The sequence below is a fragment of the Bactrocera dorsalis genome, chromosome 1, assembly GCF_023373825.1.
Source record: "Bactrocera dorsalis isolate Fly_Bdor chromosome 1, ASM2337382v1, whole genome shotgun sequence".
Lineage (NCBI taxonomy): Eukaryota > Metazoa > Arthropoda > Insecta > Diptera > Tephritidae > Bactrocera > Bactrocera dorsalis.
The window spans coordinates 91,949,849-91,963,487 of record NC_064303.1 but is presented as its reverse complement, the minus strand read 5'-3'; the positions used below and the strand labels follow the sequence as shown (position 1 = coordinate 91,963,487).

The 13,639-nt window shown below is 37.3% G+C and overlaps 1 protein-coding gene across 8 annotated transcripts in view; it reads left to right on the top strand.

Annotated features, from left to right (window-relative positions):
- LOC105223795 (CUGBP Elav-like family member 2) overlaps window positions 1-13,639 on the top strand; it is a 329,720-nt gene that overhangs the window by 258,565 nt on the left and 57,516 nt on the right. For all 8 annotated transcript variants that reach the window (XR_007421401.1, XM_049446813.1, XM_049446816.1 and 5 more), the window contains one exon: window positions 13,439-13,620. Coding sequence is in view for 7 of the 8 variants with exons in the window: in XM_049446813.1 (XP_049302770.1) it covers window positions 13,439-13,620 (182 nt within the window). In the remaining variant the exon portion in view is untranslated. The remainder of the gene's footprint in view (window positions 1-13,438; window positions 13,621-13,639) is intronic.

Genomic DNA, 13,639 nt, shown 5'->3' with positions numbered 1-13,639 from the left:
GCAAAATTTTAGACAAATTCTTTGTTCGATACTGAAGTGTACCCAATTTAGCAGCTGTTCTAAACCAATTGGTTGACAGATCGCATTCATTTTTGCCATTGTACCTAAGGAGAGACTTATCAACTTAGCAAAATACATGTTCTCGAAGTGGCGTTAACCCGTAAAATAGTTATGTAGGAAATTTACTGCTCTGAAAAAATGGTCCCAATAGAAGCCCTCTTCAATTGATACAACTGCATGTTATTCCAAATCTATTATACCAGTTTTTTTTAATTTATACCAGTTGTTTGTTCGATTCGTTACATTTATAAACTTGGTGATTCGGTGAATCAGTTTTTAAATAACCGAGTAATAAGCTATAGCCTTAGCCCTGAACCAGCTAATTTAATTGAAATTAAAGCTGGTGAGTGCTGGTTATTGGTATTCAATTTTATGAGACCATCAATGTCTTACAATTCTATAAATAATTCTGAGTTCGGACAGTAATTCATATACAAAATTTTATCAATAAACTAGAGGACCCGCCTACGTTTTACTGTGGCTGACACATAGGTAGTACTACTAATACCATCTATATGATTTCTATTAGTTAGATTATAAATATTATTTAAGGAATAATCGCATTTTTGATGAAGCAACAAAAATGAATCAAAAAGCATTTCGTGCGTTAAGAAAAAATTGGTTTTTGGGGTAAAAATACTTTTGAATTTGGGCTGTGCATCAGTGCAATCAATCGAGTCCAATCGATTATCAGCCTAGTGGACTGCATATTAAGAAGCGGTTCTCAAGCATGGAAAGACACAAAAATCGGCTGGCAAGGTTATGGCATCAGTCTTTTGGGATGCCCGTGGTATATTATTCATCGAATGATAAATGAGCCAGTTTTAATTCATTGCATTGTGTATTTGATTGCAGTTATATTCTACCATTCCCAATATTTAGCAATTTTTTAGGAAGGAGCAGTTTGAAATTGTACACATATACATATGTATTCATCGTTCCCGTTTAAATATAGTATATCTCAAATTTTTTATCAACACTTCAGTAATGCCGCTATTTTTTTATGCCAGACCTTTTGCAATTTTAAATTGCCTGTCAAGATACCCCCTCCAATAGTTAGCAGGTATGAAAAAAATGTTATAGCTACCCATAGTTTTTTAGGTTTGAATATTGGATACTGCGATGGTAGCGCCATCTATCTGTCAAACATTCCAAAATTAACAATTGATTAAAAATGAAAAAAATAATTTAAAAAACATTTTCCAGTGGACCAAATTGTAAATCTAAACCATTCTCGAATCTCCTTGAACATACACACAAAATTTCATCAAAATCGGTTCATCCGTTTAGGAGTAGTTCAAATGCAAACACACGGTCAGAAGATTTATATATATAAAGATATGCGTTAGACTTTCCAATATTTTCAGTATGTCGCTTAATAAATTTTTTACATTTTTTTGTTTATACTTATTCTGCTTATTATTATTTTTCTATATTCTGCTTTGTGGGCCTTTACGAAATCCGCCTTGCATGTGTTAAAATTTCATCCGAAATGTCTCCACACAAAGCACTCGCTTGCGGCTAATGTAATTCACATTTATATGCCGTCTATTGACCCACACAAAGGCGTTCAAATAGGTTAATAAATCGATATGACATTTGGGCACTATTCATTTGTGGCATCCCTTTGCCACTTACCACTTGCCACTAGAATATTACCATTAACCCCCCTTGCCCGGCTTGCGTTTGCATTTAAGCAAATAATATTTATATATCGAATAACAATGAAGAATATGAATGGCACCCTGACGCATATTTAAATTTGTTGTGTAGTCATAAATTTTCATGTTAAAGTAATAAAAGGGACACTTTAGTCGGGGGTCACAGCCGAAGTACATTCACAGCATTTCAGGGCATACTGAACGCACATACTTATGCAAATATTCAAATGTGAAAGCATTTGTTTGAGTGTGTGTGCGTGTTTGTGCGACGAGTACTTACGACTCGAACAGTTGTAATAATCATGGGCATTCTTTATACACAACTTAGCCCAATTTTATTCTATGAAAATATGCCGTTATTTCTTTTTATCTACGCAGAGGCGCACATTAAGCCTTCCCAAGCGTAACGACAAGCCATAAACACACTTACGCACACATATTACGAAGCCAAAGTGAGGGCGCAAGATAGACAGGAAGAAAGAAAGAGTGGAGAGCGAGATAAAGACTGTGTCAGAGTGATGTAGAATGCTCCCACAAGGATAGGATGCTGCGCTGCTGAATCTGAATCCATTCAAGCAAGTTTTCTACTTATGCAGAACGGGTGAATAGGGGTCAAACTGTTTAAGGTCCGACACTCCCCACACAACCGTTGCTCCGGCATGCCATGTCAAGCCTTGCACTAATACACGAGTACATAAATAATGTTGAATGGACATTGTCCATCGCACAATGCCAATAGAAATAGAGAGCTTCGTTATTGCGTACCCCCCACCTTATCGCTCAACCGGAGATGCTTAGTTTCGACCCCGCTTTGTTCGTTCGACAATTCTTCTTTTATTATATTGAAAGTTATTATATTTTTAGTAATGCTGAGAAGAGTCGGAACTTTTATTTTATGCGTTCGTTATTCTCTACTGTGAAAAGTTGTGAATTTTCCGGTTCGAAGAGAGATTATGAATATCTGAGCTTTTTTGTTTGGTTTGCGTATTGGCAGCTGTGAGCTATTAGAGAACGGTCAAAACGATTGACTCCCTTGGGGAGGTTGGCGCATAAATGTTTGTAAGTAGTATGTATAGTATGTATATATGTGTGTGTAGGTGTGTATGTATGTGTTCGGTTGACTTTTGGATTAGTAGAAATTTATGTAAATTATGGCGTGCAGCAGGCAATATGTTGGATGTGCAGCATAATAACAAAATGTTGTACACGGGTGTTGAGTGGGCAATATTTGGTTAGAAATGGATGTAAGTAATGGACCCAGTAGCAAAATTGAATTGGAAAATGGTTTTTAGTATAAAATTTTTATTAAATAGACTCTCGTCAGAAAGTAATTTAGAGACCTAATCGAATTACTTCTTTCATTGTGAGTACCAAAGGTAAACTTTTTACAAACTACAAGAAGGTATTAGTGAACTCAAGTTCTGGGTATAAAAGCTGCACAGAGGCAGGTGCGTTTCTTGGCTCCGACAAGATAGTGGTCCGAGTCAATGTGAGGACCTCGGCGCGTAGGCATGTATAAAACACTGGAGACGTATCTTCCATCTATCACAACATGTTCGATCTAGTTGGTGGCTTTTCGATCCGAAGACAGCCAGGTAGCTTGGTGAATTTTCCTATGCTGTAATCTAGTACAACAGATAACCATATTTTGGACCCCGTTGAAGTTGATCAGCCTTCACCTATGTGGGGATATTTCATCATGGAGCCTAAAATTACCGACCGTTGTGCCAAAGATACCTTCTTTCGTCTACTGCCCACTCAACACATGATCGATCTGGTTGGTGGCTTTTCGATCCGGAGACAGTGGTGAATTTTCCTGTGTTGGAATCTAGTACAACAGATAACCATATTTCAGGCCCCGGCGAAATCTACATTTTTTGCCCACCCTGGCGTTTAAGTCGCCAAACACGATTTTGGCATCGTGGCGGTGTGGGCGCAAATCATCGATATGTTGAAGAATTTGCTTTGATGAGGATTGTGCCTAGACGTTCATCTACTGGGGTGAATGCCAGGACTCGGCGGAGGAGTCTCTCCCACTACGAATCCCATACCGATTAATAATTGCCACAAAGACGTACTCGTCTCAGTTTTTGTCCCGTCCTCACGCACAGGATACTTGGTCTGAAACCGATAGTCGTGAGCTGCTTGAGCTATATGTAAAAGAATCGTTTCTGGTCACTCCCAAGTGAATGGCTATCAGAGAACTTTCTTCACTTATGTGAACAACCCCGAACTTCTACACATGACTCCATCCGCTAACACAATAAACATTAGAAAGAAGTCTCCTAAATATTATAATCGGTATTTTTTAATATGTGTGGTTTTCAATGGAGCAATACTCTTATTGGATATGATTTTTTTAACAGCTATTAATATATTTATACTCAGTTTGGATCCCCAATTCAAAACAAGCCGACTTATTCTGAAACAACGTTTGCATATCTACCAAATTTATTACTAAACAAACGACGGAACGTTCTTCTAGCGGATTTGCCTTTAACGAAGTAAAACTTTAAAATAGCGCGAATTTCGGCTTTAGTGAACTCCAAGTTTACACGTCTATAACTGTTGAACGCAATATCCAAACTACTCATGCATAGCCTAGTATCATGCATGGTCGTTTTGTAGGTTATGTCAAGACCTTTCAAAGATGTATAGTATTTCCAGATATGAGCTCATACATAGCCGCGAAATTCAAAAGACAAAAAGGCGGAAGGGAGATATTGGACAACTTAATAATCGGACATAAACTGTCATATTGGGAATGGATTGTTGAGAACAACTTTTCAAAATCAAAGTAATGAAATATTAGAATAAAAAGGTGATATTAAATTTGTCTTAAGGAAATTAATTATAAATAACTTAGCAAATTATTCATCAAACTTCCAAGTATTAGGAAAGGCTACATCTATCATGGGAAGAGCTTTTTAATTTTAAGAACAGCTTATTAAAGTTTAGCTAAACAGACAAAATAAAAATATTTCAAGTATTGAAGATGACTCTATCTCTGGCGGAAACAGAAAATTAGTACTGGGAACAGTTTTTTTAACATGCTTGAAGCCACAAGTTAATTATATTAGACAAAATTCCATCTATCTATCTATGTATCTACCATGGGAGATTTTTATAATCGATAACAGTTTTTAAAGATGACCCGTAGTGATAAAAAAGTGTTATTAGCCTTTTCTATGACGAAAAAAATTTTTTGAATTGAGAACAGTTGTTAAAATAAGTCTGTAGTGATAAAAGAAAAGCGGTAGAAGGCTTTTCTAAGATGGGAACAGATTTTAAAATTGGAGAACAGTTTTTAAAACTAATCTATAGGTATAAAAAATATGACCTATAGTGATAAAAAATATGACGTTAGCATTTTAAGTGTTAAAATTAGATGTTTGGAATTGAGAACAGTTTTTTAAGATTTACCCGTAATGATGATAAATAAGTGGCAACCCTTTCTATGGTGGGGACAGATTATTTGTATTGAGAACAGTTCATTAAAGTTGTAAATGTTATGTAGAATGAAATCAGGTATCTATTAAATATTATATTATTAATTAAATAAGGGAAAATTTCGAGATTACTTCAAAGTACTATTGTTTGACTAGCTACTAATTGCTTAACGTAAGAAATCAATTACAATGTAAGTAGTAAAAGTACCAATATCTCTTGAGATCACAAATATCTGCAACTACATCAACATCACTTTCCAATATACAAACATACATATGTATATCATATATGTACATTATCTACATAAGCAAACAAGTCAGACAGCCATTATAGAGTAGATCATTAGGGCAGTAGCGCCACAGCCGGCAGCTCGAACATTCACTCAAAAAGTTTAATATTTTAAATACGAAAAAAAATACAACAAAAATTACAAAAATGAAATTTCATAGAAAATATGCTAGAACGCTTTCACACTGCGAAAGCATATTGTGGCAATATGTCTGCAGAAGATTTCCAGCGCTTAATGAACTTATAATTTAAATGCAGCTTTAGCAGATACGCCATTTAAGGCGCAATTTCGCCAACTTGCGCTGCCACCGGCACACTCGCCAATTATTTGCACGAGTAGCAGCGCGCTCGGTGGCCCCCGCTGTTTTTGAAACCGAAATTTATGCGCTTTAAAGTGAAATCTCTGACGCTGGCAAACACCAAAAGATGCACGGAAAGGCACATAAACATGACAACAACAACAACAAGAACAGTGATGAAAAAAGCTAACTTGTAACCAAAACGGCAAAGGTATGTTGGCTGTGACGCAGGGGGCTGCAAGGCTATGAATGTGTAAAACTATGCGCACCTACACATGTAAACATGCGTGTGGGTGTGTGTGTTTTTTTGCATGCGTGTGTGTTGGGCAGCTCGTATGATATGTAGAAAGGCTCGGCACTGGGACACTGCGAACTTTGCAGTTAAAAGTGGATTCATTTGCATATCAACACTGCTACCGCCAACACCACCACCAGCAACAACAACAGCAACATCCGCAACTCGACCGCTTGACAGCAGCTATCTGCATATGTATGGGTGTGCGTTTGTAGTTGTGGCCGGCGAGCACAGTCAGGGCAATCTATGCGCTTTGTCACTGCTGCTCACGTGAAATGTAGAGCAATGGGCACCGAACGGGCAGCAAGCGAATCCATAACACACATACATACATGCAAACGGACATACATGCATCCTTACATACATACATAAACTCATACATACATACAACATGCATGCATACATGTTGTAGTTGCTTGCAACACTTGGTCATGTGACCGCAGCGCACCGGTGCCGTGTAAGAGTCGCCTACCTGCAGCAACAACAACAACAACATTTGCCGCCAGCAGTTTTCACAGTTAAGATAAAAAGTAGAGCACACTCGATTTGCGTGTCGGTTGGCGATTTGTTGCTGGTGTTGTTGTTGGCGTGTGGGTGTCGGTTGTTTTGGGTAGGCAATCTAAGCTTAAATGGCACCATTGCTGCTTGAAGACTTTAAAAGTGGGTAAACATAGCACCTACAAAGTAGTACATGGACGCTTTTTATGCAACTGGCAATCATATCAAGTGTTTATGTATGCGCTGTGCGGATATATAGGGTGCTCTTATGTGTATACCTGCATATACATCCCTTATACACACACATATACATGTTATGTTAGAATTTATTTACCCGACCAACTTGTGTGTGCTTGGTGGGCACTCTAATGTTGTTTGCATAGCGGTGTTTGCACACTCGCTATTTTGGGGCACATACTCCGTCGTATAGCGGTACAGTTGTATGTGCTCTTTAAATAACGTTGCAAAGTGAAAGTTCGTTGCGAGCTACTCGGGCAGGTTGTCGTTAAACTAGGTGGCACAATTTTGCTGCTGCCTTGCCTGATAAAATATCGCCGGTATATGTGTTAATCCGCGCATGGCTACTCTGTGGCTTGGATATAGCCTGGTGCTGGATTGCGTTTGGCTGCGTATTAGTGTTAAGTCACTTTCGCAAAGTTATTACCCCGGCTATTCATTTGGCGTTAAACAATTGTTGATTAAAGTCATTTAACTATTTGAATGAGAAGTGCCACAGAAATATGTGTGTGTCCAAGAGCGACATAAAGGTAAAGAGGACTTTTTCAAATATGTAATATAACTGATATTATTTCATGTCATGAACAAGAATTTAGCTTTATTATAAACAAAAGGGTTTGCCATTATATTTCAAAAGAGATTTACGAAAATGATGACTGCGCCTGGCTCGTATAAATTCCAGTCGAGAAACTCAATTTTCGACCACCTTTACTGCAACTCAGGACTCACAACTCGGCTATAACCGCGTAAGTGGTTTCTACACTAGTAAAGAAGAAGTAGAAGAGGCCCCTTAGCAATAACCTCAGCAATAACCCACCGGATATTCCATTCTAAGGCGTTAGGAGACTACAGCTTATCAGCGAACACAAACGTCTACACATAAACCCACAAAGTATAATCCAGCGGTAAAGCTTAAAACCTTGTAGGGCATGCCGCAGGCCGACGCACTTGATCTTGCACTCACCAAGAATATTTCTTTCTATAAATTGATTGTTTCGTTGGCTACATGCTATTGTCTCGTCTCGTCTCATTGCAACCAAAGCTCGTCCACATCAACATACTCCAATTCAGGCACGAAAAAGTTAGTGAAGATGCCTCTATAGCGTTCGCCATTATTTCTAGCATTATGTAAGGTTTCATTTTTGAAGAAATGTGGAACAATATTCCACTTGGTCCACACAACACACGTGACTTTTTGGGTATGTAACGACATCTGAACAATAACGTGTGGACTATCATCACTGAAAATGAGACATTTTGTTTATTAGCTTACCCATTCAACCAAAAGTGAGATTACTCGTCGTACAAAATGTTCGTGTGAAAATCGGTGTCGGTAGCCATCTCGTTTTGGGTCTATTCACTGGACTTCCGACGCGCTTAATGCTTGTGGGGCTTCCATTCTTGCTCGAGTTGGGCTTTGTAAGCGCGCAAACCAAGATTCTTCCGCAAATTCTTCCATAAAATGAATGGGTACTGCTCCAATTATTCGCGCGATGGCGAAGTGATTTAGTCGAGTCTTCATCGATACTCAATTTATTTGTACAGCAGCAATAGAGTCCTTTGTGCGGACTGTATACCGCCCCTAAGGATTAATTGAGGATGATGAATTCATCATCCACTAGAGTTAACGTACTGAGAAACCGATCCATGATTGTTTGAGTTAGCGACTCTGCTGAGTGAAAATATCAAACGAATAAAGGACGCAGTACAGTATTGTCTCAATCTCAATTGATAACTTTTTAGTAATGTTTTTTGAAAAAGAAGTCAGAAAAGTACAAGAAAAAAATTGATATAGATTTCTTTGAGTCGTCACATCTCTGTTTGCTAAGTTCAAACTCTGCTCTGTAGTCCTAAACTTCTCTTGAGTTCCCTTTGACTCAGAAATATTTCGAGAATATCCCAAAAGAATCTTTACAGATATGTAAGAATATAAAACCACCACATTTGAAAATATAATTTAATTTAATTTATACTGTTTAAGTGTTGAAATGTTTACGAAAATTTATATCCGAAGGACAACCCAGATGTAACAATACAGAATTTTTATTTCAATTGCCTTACTGATAGAAAACACTGTTTGCAATTTCTTTACTGACAAATAGAACTGTTTCTAAAATTTACTTTCTCTACAATTTGGAATAAAATGGAGAGCTTTTTGCTTTAGACTTTCCAGCTCCCATTTAAAGGTCCAGATCAAAGCCATAACAGTCTCAAAATACATCAGAATAATTTTGTGTGATAATTTCAAAGAATTAATCAATCTTTGAAACAAATTTCCCACCATTTGGATAATAACAACAAAACCCCTTCTTGCATTTGTTTTAAAATAACCAAATCTACCATTTTTAAATTATAGAACCATATGACACGGTATTTTCAAAATCTAAAAAAAAATTCGCAACTAAAATGATAAGCTGTCAAACTGACATTAAGAGATTAGGTTGTTTGGGATCATCATAGTAAACTAACCGAAATACTAACCGGTAAAATGGGAAGTATGAGCCAACATAATCGCAAACTTTGTATAAATTATCTCATATTAATAATCATTACGATAAAGTTGACTTACCAGTGTTTAAATACTTTCTTCTATAACCACATTTCTCATTTAAAATAAATTATTAAGCAATTAATACGAAAAAGCTCAATTTAATAGAACTTTATTATTCTTTTTTAGTCATAATGTATTTCAAAGAAAACTATTCTGGTATTCTGAAACAAAATAATTGATTTTTCATGTGAAGAATTATGAACTTTTTTTAAAAAATATTAATTTTCTGCCTAAAAATTCTGCTTTCATTAAATGTGCTTTGTCCTTGATGCATTGTCAACAAAGGTTCAGTTGTCGTTGATCTTTTGAAAGAGAATCACGTTAAACGTAAAAAAGTCGAAGGCATTTGTACAGAAGTGGATACAGCGTTATATAGTGGCTAAAAATGTCGATTTTTTACCAGAACGTGGTTCGATAGGAAAAGTGAACAAAAAAAAATATCATTTTAACAGATGAATGTTCTATGTGGCAACGTTCTGTCCTCAGCGAGCCATATATTAATCAGAAGCTTCGTGGAAGACGCTCATACACTTTGAAGCATCGTCGGATCTGGAGATCCTTGTCACTAGAATACGCCGTCAAATTAGTAGAAAGCATGCCTCGGAGATGCCAGGCAATTATCGACGCCGGTGGTAACTGAACACATTATTGACCAAATTGCATTATTGTTTCTAATGTGTACAATGTATATATAAATATGAAAGTTTCATAAAATATTTTTTTTTTTATAAATTAACACGACCACGCTCTTACTTGACTTTAATCTAAAATAAATGAGTAAATCTTCAACTTGTCTTCCTCAACATCCTTGCCCAAACTCGTCTTCATTACGTATGGAAATTTATTATAAAATAATTTGCTTAAAATTGAATCATTCCCACAATAAAACTGTATATTATCTGCAATAAAAATGAAGTGAAATGCTTTGAAAGAAATTTAATATTAAAATCTAATTTGGCAACGTAGGAAATTGCACATAAAAAATTTAAAATTTTATTTCACTTTGGTAGGCAGCGAGAGGAGTCTCTGCATTATTTGGCGCTGCTCGGCATTACCTGCTTCGGCACGCTCTTGAGCTGGAGTATATACTTACATATGTATATAATGCCATTCATATAAGTATGTAAATAAGATTTGTGATGTCAATTACCGTCGCTGCCATACTTTAAGGCAGGGTATTAACCTGCTTTAGGATGGCGCATTTTATGCGTTTATACTTTTGGCTGACTTTACTGATAAGTAAATATCTTTGATATACAGTTGGAAATTAAATCTTTAATGCTTTTTTAATTCTTCCACCATGTTGATACTATATTGTACTGTATTCTTTGAGGTGTTTACTGATATCACAGATCGAAGAAAAAAGCGTTTAAATTTCAGCATAATATCGGGAAGCTGCCTTCTTCTTAGACCTGCCATAAGTTCTGTTACAAGTTCAGGCGCTTACAAAAATGAAACTATAATACATACATATTTTTTCTAAGTAAATTTTATTACCTCAATCATACTATATGAGTGACGTACCATAATTTATTCCAAATGATCACATATTTCTTTCACGCAAGCTTTGAAACGATTCTACTATGGATCTATAGCAGCAGACACGGTTTTTATTGATCGAACTAAAGACTTTGTGAGACTCACTAAATTCGACACGCTATGTACGCTATCAGAGACCTGAAACTGGTGTCCAAAATAATTCAAAACCGGACCTCTAGACGGCCAATGCAGTTACGTAATCACGATTATTTTTTTTGAGTTACTACTGAAAGTATTCTTTGTGCGAAAACATTATTTGTACGTCCCTGCAGCCGTGCAAATCACTAGCTTAAAATGTTGTGTGCCATTTTCTAACTTTTCCAGACAAAGCCTCATTTTCGCTTACATTAAAAGTGATGATCGCTTTTCATTGCTATCATAATGTATAGAAATTATTGCTTTGTACGAGTATATGTTTAAACTTGCTTTGGATATCGTCTTCCACCACTTTCAAGATTTCAAGCTTAATGTGTGCCGTCAAAGTCGTAGAAACGCCTTAGTCGCAGGTATCATGTTGTTGACACTGAAAATTTTCAAGTTTATTTCCGTGCTGCATTGGTGATTTACATGAACTTGAATTTCGAAAAAGTGTAGCAGTTTTAATGCAGGTGTACACGTTGGCTGGAATACAACAACAGTTGTTTTCAGCATTGTAATGTATACGCAAGCCAGTATGTTCACACTAGAGTGGTTTTACCAGCATTCAACGTCGCTCTACTGACAGTCATTAACTGCCACACTGAGAATAAACACTTGTGAGTTATTGCAAAAATGAGTATGTGACTGTGTATAATTTTTTATAAACACAAAATTATCCATTATAAATCTTTCCATTATGAAATACTAAAGATTCAGCGAAGATCCAGTTCACTTATTTTATCTTGAGAACATACATATACAATAATAGACTAATGTCGATTGAAAGTCCGAGTTATGAGGGCCTGATTCGTCATAAAAATGTGTTAAAATGATAAAATTAAAAATTAATTTAGCTGTGAAGATCGCTCTAAAGCTCAGAGAAGCTGCGTAAATGAAGTGATGCAAAGAGTGTTATGCCGAAATTTCCTTCTCCCTATAAGCTGATACCACAAGGAGTAGTTAGCCCTTGGATGTAACTCCAATCTGCAAATTGGGTTTTTGGCTCTTTGTGGAAATTCGTGGTGGCTGTGGTTTAAACCTAAATGCAGGCATAGCAGTTTGTCCAATGTGGAGTCGCATTGCGGCCAGGTGCCGGACCCAGAGTACGGCAGAGGTTTTAGATGGGCCTCGAACCCGACCAAGGTAACTAGGGTCTCCCTATCCACCCGAACCAGTTGGAACCAAGGTATAAGCGCAAAATGCGTTAATGCTTTGGGGCGCTGATCATTTCATTGTATTGATCTACGTGCTTATAGCAATAGAAAGCAGCGGAAAGTTAGGCCTTCGCAGGCAGGTACTCACTTAAGACACAACGGATTCTCTCCCTCAATTGCATCCCTGAAAACGTGGACCACTGGGGCGCAACAGCTACTCCTTGTGTCTCATTCTCCACTCACATACCGATGATGTGATAGAAGACGCTGGAGCAGGTCCACGGTGAGCTTTTGCACGCTTTTCTGAAGGTAGAACTCCGTTCAGCTTAAGCTTTCTGCTTATTACAGTATCTTTGAGGCAGAAGCGCAGCTATTAAAGTTCCAATAGATTTTCTACTCCAACGTGGATCTTCTTAAAGGCAGGTGAGCATTCATTCCTTCAGCTCTTACAAGACTAAGGTTGAAATATCTCGACAGTACTAACTATGGTGAATCAAGAAATATAGCTGACATTGACATAAGGCGCCTCAAAAGTATAGGAGGTATAGGTACAAGAACGGACTTAAATTGACTGAGATTCTACATAAAGTCAGTAATAAGCACAGGGTTGCATATGCGATATCTGAGGTTAAAGCATTTATACTCCGGTTTCGTTTACTTCATTCGAAGAGACCAGCCACGCCTTAGAGGCCTTTTTTGATTTTATTTATTGTAAAGTGATAATAACTGCTGGAATTTAAAATTTTGTTTGGCTTAGCAATTGTCGGATTTCATTTATCTACAGTACCCTTTCTCTTCTTCGTTTTCACTGTTTGGCACCAAATCGAGATTCTAAGTGTAGCCAGGTTCTTCTCCACCTGTTTTTTCCAACGGAGTGGAGGCCTTCCACTTCCTCTGCTTTCCCCGGCGGACACTGTGTCGAATACTTTCAGATCTGAAGTGTTATTATCTATTCGGACGATAAGACCTTGAAGTCGCTCTTGCGACTTGGATTCCACGGCACTGTTGTGTCATAACTTCGAAATATACAGTATCCACCTTCTCCTAATGACAAAAAATGATTTCGTACTTTTCACCTATCGCTTGGCGGACGATCAGAGGGACAAGAACTTTAAATCTCCTATAAAAAATACTCGAAGGGTTGTGCACTCGTTAGCAATCAAACTACGAACCAAGGTGTTATATATTCGAATTAAAACAACTACAAATTCAAACAATTTCGTACAATTTTGTAAAACTAAATTCCCCTTTTTTGCTCTTCATTGCAGAACGGAAGCTTTTCGTTGGTATGCTCAATAAGAAACTGAACGAGAACGACGTACGCAAATTATTCGAAGTTCACGGCGCCATCGAGGAGTGCACGGTCTTGCGGGATCAGAACGGACAGAGTAAAGGGTGTGCCTTTGTTACATTTGCAACTAAACACGCGGCGATATCAGCGATAAAAGTGGTAATGCCAACGTTACGAA